This window comes from Giraffa tippelskirchi, chromosome 4 (assembly GCF_054371585.1).
Source record: "Giraffa tippelskirchi isolate mGirTip1 chromosome 4, T2T-mGirTip1v1.2.pri, whole genome shotgun sequence".
Classification (NCBI taxonomy): Eukaryota; Metazoa; Chordata; class Mammalia; order Artiodactyla; family Giraffidae; genus Giraffa; species Giraffa tippelskirchi.
The window spans coordinates 173,210,267-173,223,881 of record NC_137278.1 but is presented as its reverse complement, the minus strand read 5'-3'; the positions used below and the strand labels follow the sequence as shown (position 1 = coordinate 173,223,881).

At 41.3% G+C, this 13,615-nt stretch overlaps 1 protein-coding gene across 2 annotated transcripts in view; it reads right to left on the bottom strand.

Moving 5' to 3' along the window:
• The window catches only part of PKP2 (plakophilin 2), an 84,602-nt gene that overhangs the window by 56,940 nt on the left and 14,047 nt on the right, over nt 1-13,615 (bottom strand). For both annotated transcript variants that reach the window (XM_081591598.1, XM_081591599.1), the window contains exons 2-4: nt 11,164-11,276; nt 10,131-10,810; nt 469-604 (exon numbers count right to left, since the gene is read on the bottom strand). In XM_081591598.1, the coding sequence (XP_081447724.1) occupies nt 469-604; nt 10,131-10,810; nt 11,164-11,276 (929 nt within the window). The remainder of the gene's footprint in view (nt 1-468; nt 605-10,130; nt 10,811-11,163; nt 11,277-13,615) is intronic.

Genomic DNA, 13,615 nt, shown 5'->3' with positions numbered 1-13,615 from the left:
GAGAGGTACATGCAGTCATTTATGTTCTAATTTTCTGGATTGCAGAAAATTTTTTTGGTAATCAGTGTATATTTCCTTTTAGATTAAAAGGTATTAATAAAATATTATTTTAAATTATTTAATTAATTTAAAAAATAAGCTACGATTGACATGAAAAAATGAAAGTTAAAGTCGCTCAGTCGTATCCGACTCTTTGGGACCCCAAGGACCGTACAGTCCATGGAATTCTCCAGGCCAGAATACTGGAGTGGGTAGCCGTTCCCTTCTCCAGGGGCTCTTCCCAACCCAGGGTTCAAACCCAGGTTTCCCACGTTGCAGGCGGATTCTTTACCAGCTGATTCACCCGGGAAGCCCACAAATAATTCAATAATTCAAATATTAAATTAAATTTGGTTTCAGTTTGCAGGATCACCATAATAGATGTGAAAGTATGCTTGTTTTGCACCAGACTTGAGATGATATACTCACCCTTTTCCGTGCTTCAGATTTCTGGAAGCACTCATGCTGTATGAAAGTAGCTGCAACAGGAATCTTGGACGGTGGTGTGTGGTCCGCCTCAAGCATACTCACTGCTCGCTCCAGAGTCATCTCCGTGTCTACATTCCTAGACAAACAATCACAGATTCAGCAAGATTCCAAACCTGCTCCCTCCTGCCTGTCAACTTGATCCTCCAGGGGATAACCTGGCTAATACCGGGAAGCACCTAGGACATCTGAGCCTTGGCTCCTGTTCAGGCAAAGGAAAAATTAGCTTCTGAAGTCAGAAGGTATAGGAAGCCAGAAGCAGAAACACTCCACTTCTGGTCAGACTAGCCTCTGAGGACACCACTGAATTGAGAAGAAACTTCCCTCTATTTAAGATACACTTGTGTCTCACATGAAATATAAATGTATCTGACATGAAATTTAAAGAAATTTGGTCACAGAAATTAAAAATTATCCCTACCTTGGTAATCTCACACCTGAAAGTTAAATACCTTCCCTCAAAAATTATTAGATTTTTCTCACAGCTGCTCAAAATCTGTTATTACACCTGAGAATGAGTTTTAAAAGAAGCATTCTAAAAGTGCTACTATTTAATGAATATAAACAGTATAAGCCAGGAAAACTGAATTTGTTTGGTTAAAATAAGTTATGACAGAATCCAATAGGAAAGATAATGATTAAATGCAATAATATTAATAAAAAGCCCCTTTTAAATACAATTTAATAAACATTCTGTTACCATTGTTATAACATTCAACTACAGTCTAAGTAACATACTTTGTCCTCTACTAATTGCAGATGCATACAGTATTGATGAAATCTGATATAGTTTGATACTGAGAAGATAATTTATAGAGAATAAATAAAATTGCTATGAATAAAACAATAACTCCCAAATGCCTCACAAAAGTGGCATTAATTCTCCTTCCCCTTTTACTTCTGCCTGGAAGGTGACTAAGTTTAGGCAGCCTATTACCAAGGTGTATTTGTACTTCTTTTTTTATTTTTTAAATTTTATTTATTTATATATTTTAAAGAAACTTGATCCTTGGAAGGAAAGCTATGACAAACTTAGACAGCATATTATAAAGCAGAGACATCACTTTGCCTACAAAGGTCCATCTAGTCAAAGCTATGGTTTTTCCAGCAGTCATGTATGGATGTCAGAGTTGGACCATAAAGAAGGCTGAGTGCTAAAGAATTGATGCTTTTGAACTGTGGTGCTAGATAAGACTCTTGAGAGTCCCTTGGACTGCAAGGAGATCAAACCAGTCAATTCCAAAGGAAATCAAACTTGAATATTCATTGGAAGGACTGACGCTAAAGCTGAAGCTCTAATACTTTGGCCATCTGACAGGAAAAGCCCACTCATTAGAAAAGACCCTCATTCTGGGAAAAATTGAAGGCAAAAGGAGAAGATGGGGGCAGAGAATGAGATGGTTAAGACAGCATCACTGATTCAGTGGACATGAATTTGAGCAAACTCCAGGAGATACTGAAGAACAAGGAAGCCTGGCATACTGCAGTCCATGGGGCCACAAAGAGTCTGACATGACTTAGCGACTGAACAACAACAAAGTACCATCTCAGAGAAACCATACTGAGGATGGCAACACCTTAGGATTGTGGCTAAAGACATGCCTTAAAAGTAACCTAGGATTCTCTTTGGTGTCAAAGAGCATTACAACTACTTCATTTCAGTTAACAGAGACTTCTAAGACATTATGGGAGGATATTTTCCAGCATCTGCTAGCAAGCATAGTGAAGAAATTCTCTCTTATATCAGGCTAACCTACCAATACATGCACCTATATACTGAAGGGAGCATTTTTATGTTGTGAGTGGCATGTTTGTGTGTGAATGGGTGTGGCACAGGTGAGAGGGTAAGAGTAACGGGCCTCATGACTAAAAACTAATTCCCACTGCTTCTGAAACACATGTTCAAACACAGAAGTGTTACCTCATGAGTATAAGGGTATTAAAAATGAAGCAGTTCTGGCATCTATACTGAGAATTATATAATGATCTCATATTTTAAACTTTTATGCCTCAGGAGTCAACTTAATTGGTAAAAATGTAGGCTATTACCATTAAAACTAGAATTTGAATCACTTTTATTTAACATAAACTCCCTTTTAAAAAGAGATGGAAATATTTCACAGGCATGGACTCCAATTACTTTACAGGGAAATCAAAAGTCAAAAAATTTTTGTCTTTCACCATCTACCGCTATAGGTGTTTAAATTGATGAGAGAGCATTCCTAAGCTAAGAATAACCTTCTGTTTAATACATCTTTTTTTAAGATTTAGCCATTAATCCATTTCATAAGTCATAAATGACTCAGGAAGGTTTGAATTTCCCAACAAAATTTCCCGTCCAAACCAAAATTTCCCAACCAGAAAATAATTCTATTACTCAATCCTTTATTTTCCTGAACGTGATTCACAAAGAAGTTCTTTATTCACGACCAGCCAACCTAATGCTACTTCAGTCTATCACTAAAAACAATTCCCAAACAAAACAAAGACTTCCTCAACAAGAACGTCTGCCACAGCTGTCAGGGCATCAATTTTCTGTTTTGTTATTGTCTGTAAAGTTCAACCATATAGCATGGCATATGTTCTGACCTCAGTCTGGCTCCATCTCTTGCCATCCTCCACCCTACCTCCTCTCCCTCCCCTGATGGACTGACTCATTTTCCAATCACACCCGACTTTTAATCCTTCTCTAATGCTGCATGCCCCTTCACAAGCCACTCTCTCTGATGCTTCTAGGAAACCCACCCTTCTACCTATTTATTATCATTCTTCAAGAGTCAATTCAAATACCATCCCTTCTGTATTCCTATCCCCAGCTAAAGCTATTCCTGTCCTCCTCTATTCTCCTCTCTTTACCCAATGGAATTGGAGTCTGCTCACCCAACACACAGCGAAGCCAATCTAATGACACTGGGTTGTGCTGAAGGAAAGTACAGTGTTTGTTATAGGACACCAAGCAAGGAGAAAGGGCAGCTAATGCTCAAAAAACAGGATGGCTGTCAGGACAGGATATTTAAAAGGAAAACTAGGGGTGAGGGTTGCAGGGTGCCTGGTCAGCTTGTGGATATTCTTCTGATTGATTCCTAGTGGGGTAACAGAATGATGTTCCAGGAATCTCAACACTCAGTCTTCTGGTTCCAACCAGTATGGGGTCAAGGTGCTGGTGGTGAGCATGTAGTCACCATCCACCATGATTAGGGGTCCTAATTTCTGCAAAACAACTCTAAGATACATGTCAGATTGTTATCTATATCTCTAAGGATGAACCAGGAGTCCTGTGACTCATGTTCTAATCATTAACTGCTTAAGCCCTTGCTCTTCGGGTCTCAGAGAGAGCCTAGGAGACTAAAGCCTTTCTTCAAACAAGAAACAGGGGACATGGAGGGAATTTTGTACCCAGGCAAGGCCCTGCAGGCTCCTCTTTGGTTTCACTTCAGTCTCTCTCTCTTCCTCCCTACTTTCTACTCTGCCTCCCTTTCTTCCCTCCTCCTTCCCCTTCTGCTCACTCACAAAACATTTCTTGAAGCCTATAGAAATGTGGTTTGGGAGAAAGGGTTGGGGAGGGAAGGATCAGGATGAGCAGTTGTTCCTGGGTCCCATTATCCACTGAATGTATTCTCCAATAGTGAGTCTTTTCAACCACTTTAGTTAATACGTTAATATGATGTCAATACATTCATCATAAAAATGTAAACAGGAAGCAGTGTAAAGTATTATTGGTCAGAATATGAGTAATTACAGGAAAAAATTTAAAAAACAGCACCTTTTCTTTTTGGTATGCAATCCCTCAGCAACCACATACCTGACAACAACAACACAGCCCTACCCCAGGCTGGTTCACAGATATCAGAACAGCTCTGAAGGTCAAGCAAATACCAGATGATGAATGAAGAGCTCCCTCATGTTGTCAGATGCTTAGGAAATGCAAACCTTCCTACCTCAGAAAGATTTTAGGTGTGATGAAAGCACTGCTTTACAAAGGTGACTTTAGAGCGGATATGAGTTTCTCGAGACAGTTTTGAGGGCATTACAAAAGTCTTAGCTGAAGCAATAAAGTTGTGAACTGGGCTGTTAAAAATGGAAAGAAAGATATAATTGAAAGAGACCTGAATAATCAAAGAACTAAAGAAGCAGGTAACTAAGAGGATGTGAAGGATGTGAAGGGAAGTTAATACGACATCTTTTCTGTCCTGTGCTGCTCTACATCACAAACTTGACTGGTGATCATACCAGACACACAGTCACTCACCTTTGTCTCCCTTTACTAATGCAAAAGCATCACTCTTTTGTTCTCTGAATTCCTACAGACACTAGTACAATCTAGCACTTGATGTGTCTTATTTTCTTCTTTACAGATCCTCTCTGCTGCTGCTGCTGCATAGTTGCTTTAGTCGTGTCGGACTCTGTGCAACCCCATAGACGGCAGCCCACCAGGCTCCGCCGTCCCTGGGATTCTCCAGGCAAGAATACTGGAGTGGGTTGCCATTTCCTTCTCCAGTGCATGAAAGGGAAAAATGAAAGTGAAGTCGCTCAGTCGTGTCCGACTCTTAGCGACCCCACGGACTGTAGCCTACCAGGCTCCTCCGTCCATGGGATTTTCCAAGCAAGAGTACTGGAGTGGGATGCCATTGCCTTCTCCATTACAGATCCTCTCTAGACCTTCATATATTCCATTAAATTTTTATCTCTATGGTGCTTACTGCAGTGCTGGGTACAGTGGAGCAACCTAATATTCATTTGCTGAACCACCAGTCCCTCATATGTACAGAAATCATATTTTCATAAAATTGATTACAGTGTTTTACTTAGCGATTTCTTAAATCTTTTTCAATAGTCTGATTTAGAGCAGCTGTTGACTATCTCTCTTCTACTCCAATGTTTTGATTTTCAGCTACATTAGAAACTGACCAGCCATTCTCCTTTAAAAACAAAGACCCATTGTTTAATACCTTCTGTCATTATGCAGGATTACAGTTTTAGAGAGTACAGTTTTATTCCTACTCTATAGGAATGTTCCACAAATGTGAAAGAACACTTCTTCGCATGTGGGACTTTGTGAAAAAATCGAATTCCATATATAGGCACTAGATAGAGGTGGAAATGTGAGACACTGCAAGGCATATGAGAGCAGCGCATGTGTTCTCAGGGGCAGCCTGGGGAACTGAAATGAGCCGTGGAACACATCAAAGGAGGAAGAGCATCAGATATGGATGCCACCTTGATCATTATAGGAAATATCCCTGACCCCCTTTCCTTTCATACATAGCAACATTTTCAAGAAGTGGTCATTCCTATGATTTCTGTTCTCTAGGATGGCAACTTTGGGAATCATCAAGAATAGATTTCTTGCCCTTTATTTTAAATTTCTTGATCCCAAGTATTTCTTCTATTCTTGGAACATGATTAATTATTGTAATAAAATTTTCTCTATGAAAACAATAACTCAAAATTAGAGGGTGAGCAGACAGGTAAATGAATAACCACAATGTATTATTCTGTAGTAGAGACACCCACACAGCGCAGCTACCTGGAGCACCTAGTCGTCGAGGCAAGTGGTCAGGGAAAAGGTGGCAACTGAGATGAATAATGATTAGCCAGCCAAAAAACAGGTACTGGGAAGAAATAGATTAGATAGGTAGATAAGAAAAGAAGGAAGGAAGAGGAAAAGAAAGGAAGGAAAGGAGAAAAGAAGGCAGAAAGAGAAAAAGAAATAAAATAAGTGAATCAGTATGTTTCATCCCAAAGAAGGGCAATGCCAAAAAATGTTCAAACTACTATATAATTCTGCTGATTTCACATGCTAGCAAGGTAATGCTCAAAATCCTTCAAGTTAGGCTTCAACAATACGTGAACTGAGAATTTCCAGATATAAAAGCTAGATTTAGAAAAGGCAGAGGAACCAGAGATCAAATTGCTAACATCTGTTGGATCATAGAAAAAGCAAGCGAGTTCCAAAAAAAACATCTACTTCTACTTCATTGACTATGCTAAAGCCTTTGTGTGGATCACAACAAACTGTGGAAAATTTGTCAAGAGATGGGAATAACAGACTACCTTACCTGCCTCCTGAGAAACCTGTATGCAGGTCAAGAAGCAACAGTTAGAACTGGACATGGAACAATGGACTGGTTCAAAATTGGGAGTATACATCAAGGCTGTATATTGTCACCCTGCTTATTTAACTTATATGCAGAGTACATCATGAGAAATGCTGGGCTGGATGAATCACAACCTGGAATCAAGATTGCAGGGAGAAATATCAGTAACCTCAGAAATGCAGATGATACCACTCTAATGGTAGAAAGCACAAAGGAACTAAAGAGACTCTTGATGAGGATGAAAGAGGAGAGTGAAAAAGCTGGCTTAAAACTCAATATTCAAAAAACTAAGATCGTGGCATCTGGTCCAATCACTTCATGGCAAATAGAAAGGAAAAAAAAATGGAAGCAGAGACAGATTTCATTTTTTGGGCTCCAAAATCACTGTGACTGCAGCCATGAAATTAAAAGATGCTTCCTCCCTGGAAGAAAAGCTATGACAAACCTAAATAGCGTATTAAAAAGCAGGGACATCCATTTGCTGACAAAAGTCCATATAGTCAAAGCTATGGTTTTCCAGTAGTCATGTATGGATGTAAGAGTTGGATCATAAAGAAGGCTGAGCGCCAAAGAATTGATGCTTTCGAACTGTGGTGCTAGAAAAGACTCCTGAGAGTGTCTCGGACAGCAAGGGGATCAAACCAGTCAACCCTTAAGGAAATCAACCCTGAATATTCATTGGAAGGACGGATGCTAAAGCTGAAGCTTCAATACTTCAGCCACCTGATGTGAAGAGCCGTCTCATTGGAAAAGACCCTGAAGCTGGGAAAGATTGATGGCAGGAGGAGAAGGGGGTTGATAGAGGATGAGATGGTTGAATGGCATCACTGACTCAATGGACATGAGTTAGAGCAAACCCTCGGAGACAGTGAAGGGCAGGGAAGCCTGGGATGCTGCAGGCCATGGGGTTGCAAATAGTCGGACACAACTTAGTAACTGAACAACAACAAGAGAAGCAAGAGGTTCAAGGTGGTTTGAGTGTTTAGGCATGTTTTTGGGGATAGTGATGATGAAGGGTGAAGAAGAGTAGAAAGAGATCAGACTAGAGTGTAAGCAGAGGTGGAAACATGGGCCTTGTGTGCAATGCTAAAAAGCACAAAAGTTTGGTGGAATTATGGAAAGATTATAAGTTGTGGAGAGGAATCATCAGAGTTTAGAAGATCATTCTAACAGTTGTAGAGAATGGTTGAGTGAGCAAAACCAGAGGCAGAGAGACCTATGCAATAGAGACAGAAAGAGGGTAAAAATTTATGACCCACTAAGGAGTTAAAAATAATAGCTTGGTGATATGTGACTATGAAGGGAAAAGACAAGAATGACTCCCAGGTTTATAAATGACAGGACTTTAGTATGAGGAGATGGTCAGGAATGGAAGGTAGGCATGAGCTGATAAATTTAATTTTGAACATACTGAGTCCATGCTGCTGCTGCTGCTAAGTCGCTTCAGTCGTGTCCGACTCTCTGCGACCCCATAGACGGCAGCCCACCAGGCTCCACCGTCCCTGGGATTCTCCAGGCAAGAACACTGGAGTGGGGTGCCATTGCCTTCTCCAGTGCATGAAAGGGAAAAGTGGAAGTGAAGTCGCTCAGTCGTGTCCGACTCTTAGCGACCCCATGGTCTGCAGCCTACCAGGCTCCTCCGTCCATGGGATTTTCCAGGCAAGAGTACTGGAGTGGGGTGCCATTACCTTCTCCAGTGCATGAAAGGGAAAAGTGGAAGTGAAGTCGCTCAGTCGTGTCCGACTCTTAGCGACCCCATGGACTGTAGCCTACCAGGCTCCTCCATCCATGGGATTTTCCAGGCAAGAGTACTGGAGTGGGGTGCCGTTGCCTTCTTAAGGTTGATAGAAATACACACAAATTTAGAGTTGAGGATGGAGGACAGAGATGAAAATGAAACACTGGGAATCACAGGATGTAAGTGCAGTATGCAGGGCCTCTTTGGAAGAGCACCAAGACCAAAACAGAAGGGTTGATGAAGATGACTTCCTTGGGCATGCAAAAAAGTCCTCTCAGGGAAGACTAAGATATGGCTAGAAAAAACCAGGAGAAGCTGGTGTCCCGACAACCCAGGGAAGAGAGAATTTCACAGACAGTTTATCAAATGCTGCCCACAGACTAATATAAGTGCTAATTATGTGTCTGCTTCAGATGTAGCATTAGGACAGTCTTTGGTAGATGTGTGGGGAGCCTATTTCAGAAATGTTGGGGACTAAAGTCATACTGCAGTGAGTGGACGACAGACTGGGAAGTGACAAGGTGGTGGAAGCATGAGGACAGAGATAAAGAAGTGTGCCAGCTGTGCAGAAGGTGAAGCAATAGTTCTGTTACTGTTAGAATCATTTCATTAAAACTGATCAAGCACAAATCTTACAATATAGCAGGCATTTAATACATCTTGAATTATCAATTTAAAAGAATTGATAAGCTTTTCCCTCCATAAATAATTACCTCATGCATTTTTCTTTATATGTGTATCCATATTGACAAAGATCTACTTTCTAAAGAAATGTTATAAGTCTCATATTCAATTTTGCTTTATAAAAAATATTTCTTGCTTCAAGATTAGATAAGCCCTAAAATCTTTTCTCACCAGTGCCTACCTAATCAATGAATATACTGCACAATTTCACTTAAAGGGATGATTAAAAGTAATAATTTCCATTAACCAACTTCACAAGTTAAAAAAAAATCAAATATTTAATGTTTTACCATAATGATACATCATTATTTTAGTAGTTATGAATGTAATCATCCATCTATTCCTCAACTTTTCTCTTAGTGAGTTCCTCAGTTTATGAAATTTGTGCTCCAGCATTAAACTTGAATAAAAGTTAAAGTTCCAAACAGTAGATTAGTCAAGCTATAACGTAAACAGGAGAGGCAAAGGAATGACTTTGAAACTTCAAGTATTTTAATTCTTCAGTACTACAAAACAAAAACTCTGATAAATCCTTTATACTAGAGTCAAATAATATTGAATAAAATTATCAGGTATAGCAAAGAAAGGAAAAGAGACATTTAGAAATTAGTTGCCTCTGATTAGCTCTTTCTTTTTCGGTAGTGTTATCAAAACAGCATTTGTGGTTCACTTTTAACACTGGGAATAAACATTTTTGCCTTTTTCCTTCCTTATTTCAAGGAATGATTGAGAAAAATGCATGTAATTATCCATTTCTTCCTGTGCTTTGGAGTTAGCTCTCATTTAAAGCAGATTTTCACACAACCAAGGGGTCTGGCCTCCCTTTAGCCATCATCTAATTTGAAACAGATGGACTAAAAGCCACATTTCCCCGCAGAGCTGCCATACAAGCAGGTAGCTTGGCCCCTGTCCCTGAGGTAAATAGGCTAATCTGTCAATTAGGTAGCTGCCTGAGAAGTCATTATTTTAATCACTTATCTCTGGAAGCCTTTCTCTGCAGCCCCAGAAGCGCCAGCTCACGCAGTTAAGGGCTGTGGGAACAGAATGTGCTGGCACTGAGCGCTGCAGATTGAGAGGGGACTCACCCAGACTGGGCCTCAGTGAGAGTGCTTCTCTCGGCGGCGAGCATGATCCCACTTCCTCCTGCCGCCACCTGGCCCACGGTCATGTGTGGCCTCCTCCCGCCCGCCTCGGCTTCCCTCAGCGTGCGGGTGCTGTGGAAGGAGCTCTGATGCCAGGACGACCGCTCTGCCCGGCCCTGCGTGCCCGGCGGCATGGGCGCTGGCCTGGCCTGACCCGCGGCGAGTCCCGCAGTCACGTAGTTCTCCTTCTCCAGGAGGTTGCCCAGGCTGTGACTGGTCCCAGGCCTGGGGTAGGTGAGCACTACCGGGGGGACCGGGGCGCCATCAAAAACAGCTTCGTTCACAGACCCGTACTGGTAGCGCCTGTTGTAGGTATCGTAGTGACGCTGTCTGCCCACCGCCCCTGAGTGGCTGAAACCTACGATTTCTGAGCGGGCGTAGCGAGGTGGCACGAGAAGCGTGGACCTCCTGCTCTCTTGGTGCCGCAAGGTGTGGCCGGCCTGGCTTCTCTGGCTGTACTGGTGCTCGCTGTGTGCATACTGAGCCCTCTCAGGGCTGCTGTCTGGGGAAATCTCAAGTCTCCTTAGAGGCTGCCTGAAGAACCTTTCCTCCACCGACTTCTGAGAGCTGTATTGCGAAGTTCCTCTTCCCCAGCGACCTTCATAAGTAGGGGCTGTGCCTGTCTGTACAAAAGAGAAATAAAATTTAAATGAGGCATGAATCAGTTTTCATCTTTGTTGAAGATCAATTATCCTAAGACGATTACACAAGATGTTGGTTTCTCTAAATCACATGGAGAAGTCGGCTCCTTTCTGGGTAAAATCTGTTTTTAATAAGATTTGGTTGTCTAGTTATTTGCACCAGGATTTGATACTGTTTAAAGTTTCCATGATGCCCATACAAAACCAATCTTCTTATAATACATTTAGGAAATGGTAATACTTGAGAATGGTACACATTAAAAAATAGCCCATAGAAGTTTAAAAATGTTTTCTTGGTATTCTAATAACTATGGTTATATTCTTTGGTATCCTACCTTTAGCAAGTCATAGGTTTTAGTAACAGGGGAACGCACACCAGCAAAATCATTTTCAACCAAGTGTAGATTGTAGACATATTCAGGAACACTGCTAGTTCGGTGAAGATTTCCTGTAATCAAGCATATAACAAAATAAGTGGGCCAATCAGTGGTGGTGGTTTAGTTGCTAAGTTATGACCAACTCTTGCGACCCCATGGACTGTAGCCTGCCAGTCTCCTCTGTCCATGGGATTCTCCAGGCAAGAATATATAACAATAGTATATTTTAAATTTAAGTAATGAAAGTCAATGACAAGTGTTAGATTTATATTAGTGTTTTTCAGTGCTAGGCTAACATAGGGCTTCCCAGGTGATGAAATGGTAACGAATCTGCCTGCCAATGCAGGAGATGCAGGAGATGTGGATTCAATCCCTGGGTTGGGAAGATCCCCTGGAGTAGGAAACGGCAACCCACTCCAGTATTCTTGCCAGAAGGTTCCATGGACAGAAGAGCCTGGTGGGCTAGAGTCCATGGGGTTGCAGAACCAGACACAACTGAGTATGCATGCAATGCAATGCAAGGTTAATATGACCCTTGGATGTGGCAAATGATCGCAAGTTCTGGCAACATCCTCCACAAGTTTTTCAAAATAAAAGCTGAATTAAAAATAAAATTAAAACTTTTTTTTGAGGAAAGGGGAGAAAGGAGAGAGGAGATTTTCACAAAAATCTAAATATGTTTATTACAATGCTGAAGAATTTGGAAATCACTCAGTTGGCTTACGTGGTCCATACTATAAAAGTTCAGCTTCTGTAAGTTAGAGGAATACCCAAGGCAGGAACTCTGAAGTTTCCTGAGAGAATGTAGGTGAGGCATCAAATATAATGAGTCAATGTGGTCAGACAAAACATGGGTTAGTTTGCAAAATGCCGACTCTGGGCCTGGGGCATTAGGCAATGTGAGAGTCAGAGTCAGGAGAGGGAATCCACTTCCATACCAAAAACAAACTGGTGGCTGGTTCTTAGTTTGCAGTGTAACAGGTAGCCTGTTGCTGCAAATGCTGCACAGGGGACAAGCCCTTCCTGCTCAGGTCTGTGGGGACTACAGGGACTCTCAAGTAAGTTTGTTGTTTAGTTGCTAAACTGACTCAGACTCTAACTGAGGCACATCTTAAAATACTCCTCTTTGAGCTTCAAATGTCTTACTTAAAAAGCTTCCAGCTTTTTAATCAGTTCTTTTGTAATCTCCCACTGCTTTACAAAAAATAAAAATTAAAAAAGCCAAAAAACTAATCAAAATAATCAAATATCTCTAAAACCTAGGTAATTTCTAATTTCCTAAAGTTAACCAAAATTACTGTCACATAGCATTCTTTTAGAAATTAGAGGAAAAATAAAATACTCAACTAACTCTTCTAGGCTTCAGAGACTCATGAAAATGTTGGTAATAAAATAACACAGGTAGACCCTTTCCAATACAACTGGAACATACCAACATACTTTCCCAATAAATTGTTATAGTCTAACTAATATATTCACAAGTTATTTTGAGGGAGAGGTGGAATGGAGAGTGTTGTCAAAAAGCTAAAAAAGTAAGAATCCATCCCAGATTATTTTTGTACATGTGTTTTATTTCCTGGAGACAAATAATCTGGCTAGTAAACATGATTCAGGCCTCAAGGGGTCCTGGGGAAGACAGCTACAGGCTTGTAACTACACCCTAAAGATCAGGGGAGTTGAGCAAAGGCAGACAGCTGTTTCCAGGGGCTTGATTTCTTCTCAAGGGTTAGCACAAGGTCAGGCAGCCTCTCAATTTTTAACTTCAATGTCAGAGGAAGCCTAGAACCTGGACACTGAAAGGAATCTTCTGTACGACCCCATATCAAAAGCTGTGAGAGGCTTAAGTACTCAGTTCTCAGTGTCCGCCTGAGGTTCGTGCTTAGGCTGTCTGTAGTCCCCAACTCAGGTCTCACTGTTCTCTCGCCCCTACCCCCACCCCTCACTACCAGGGAGGTAATGCTGCAAGGAAGAGTCCCACCCATGTGGGAAAGGAGGCTAAATGTTTGACTTAATTCTTAACTCAACATTGTTGCTGTGGGCAGTAAGGCTTTTTAAAGCAACATAGATTAACACCTTAAACTGCAAGATTACTTTTAAGGAACTCAAATTATTTTATTTTATACTTTGTGACACAGAGTTAGCTATTATCATACCCCTTTAAAAGAGGGAAACTTAAATTCAGTTCAGTTGCTCAGTCGTGTCTGACTCTTTGCGACCCCGTGGACTGCAGCATCCCAGGCTTCTCTGTTCATCACCAACTCCAGGAGCCTACTCAAACTCACGTCCATCGAGTGGGTGATGCCATCCAACCATCTCATCCTCTGTCGTCCCCTTCTCCTCCTGCCTTCAATCTTTCCCAGCATCAGGTTCTTTTCCAATGAGTCAGTTCTTCACATCAGGTGGCCAAAGT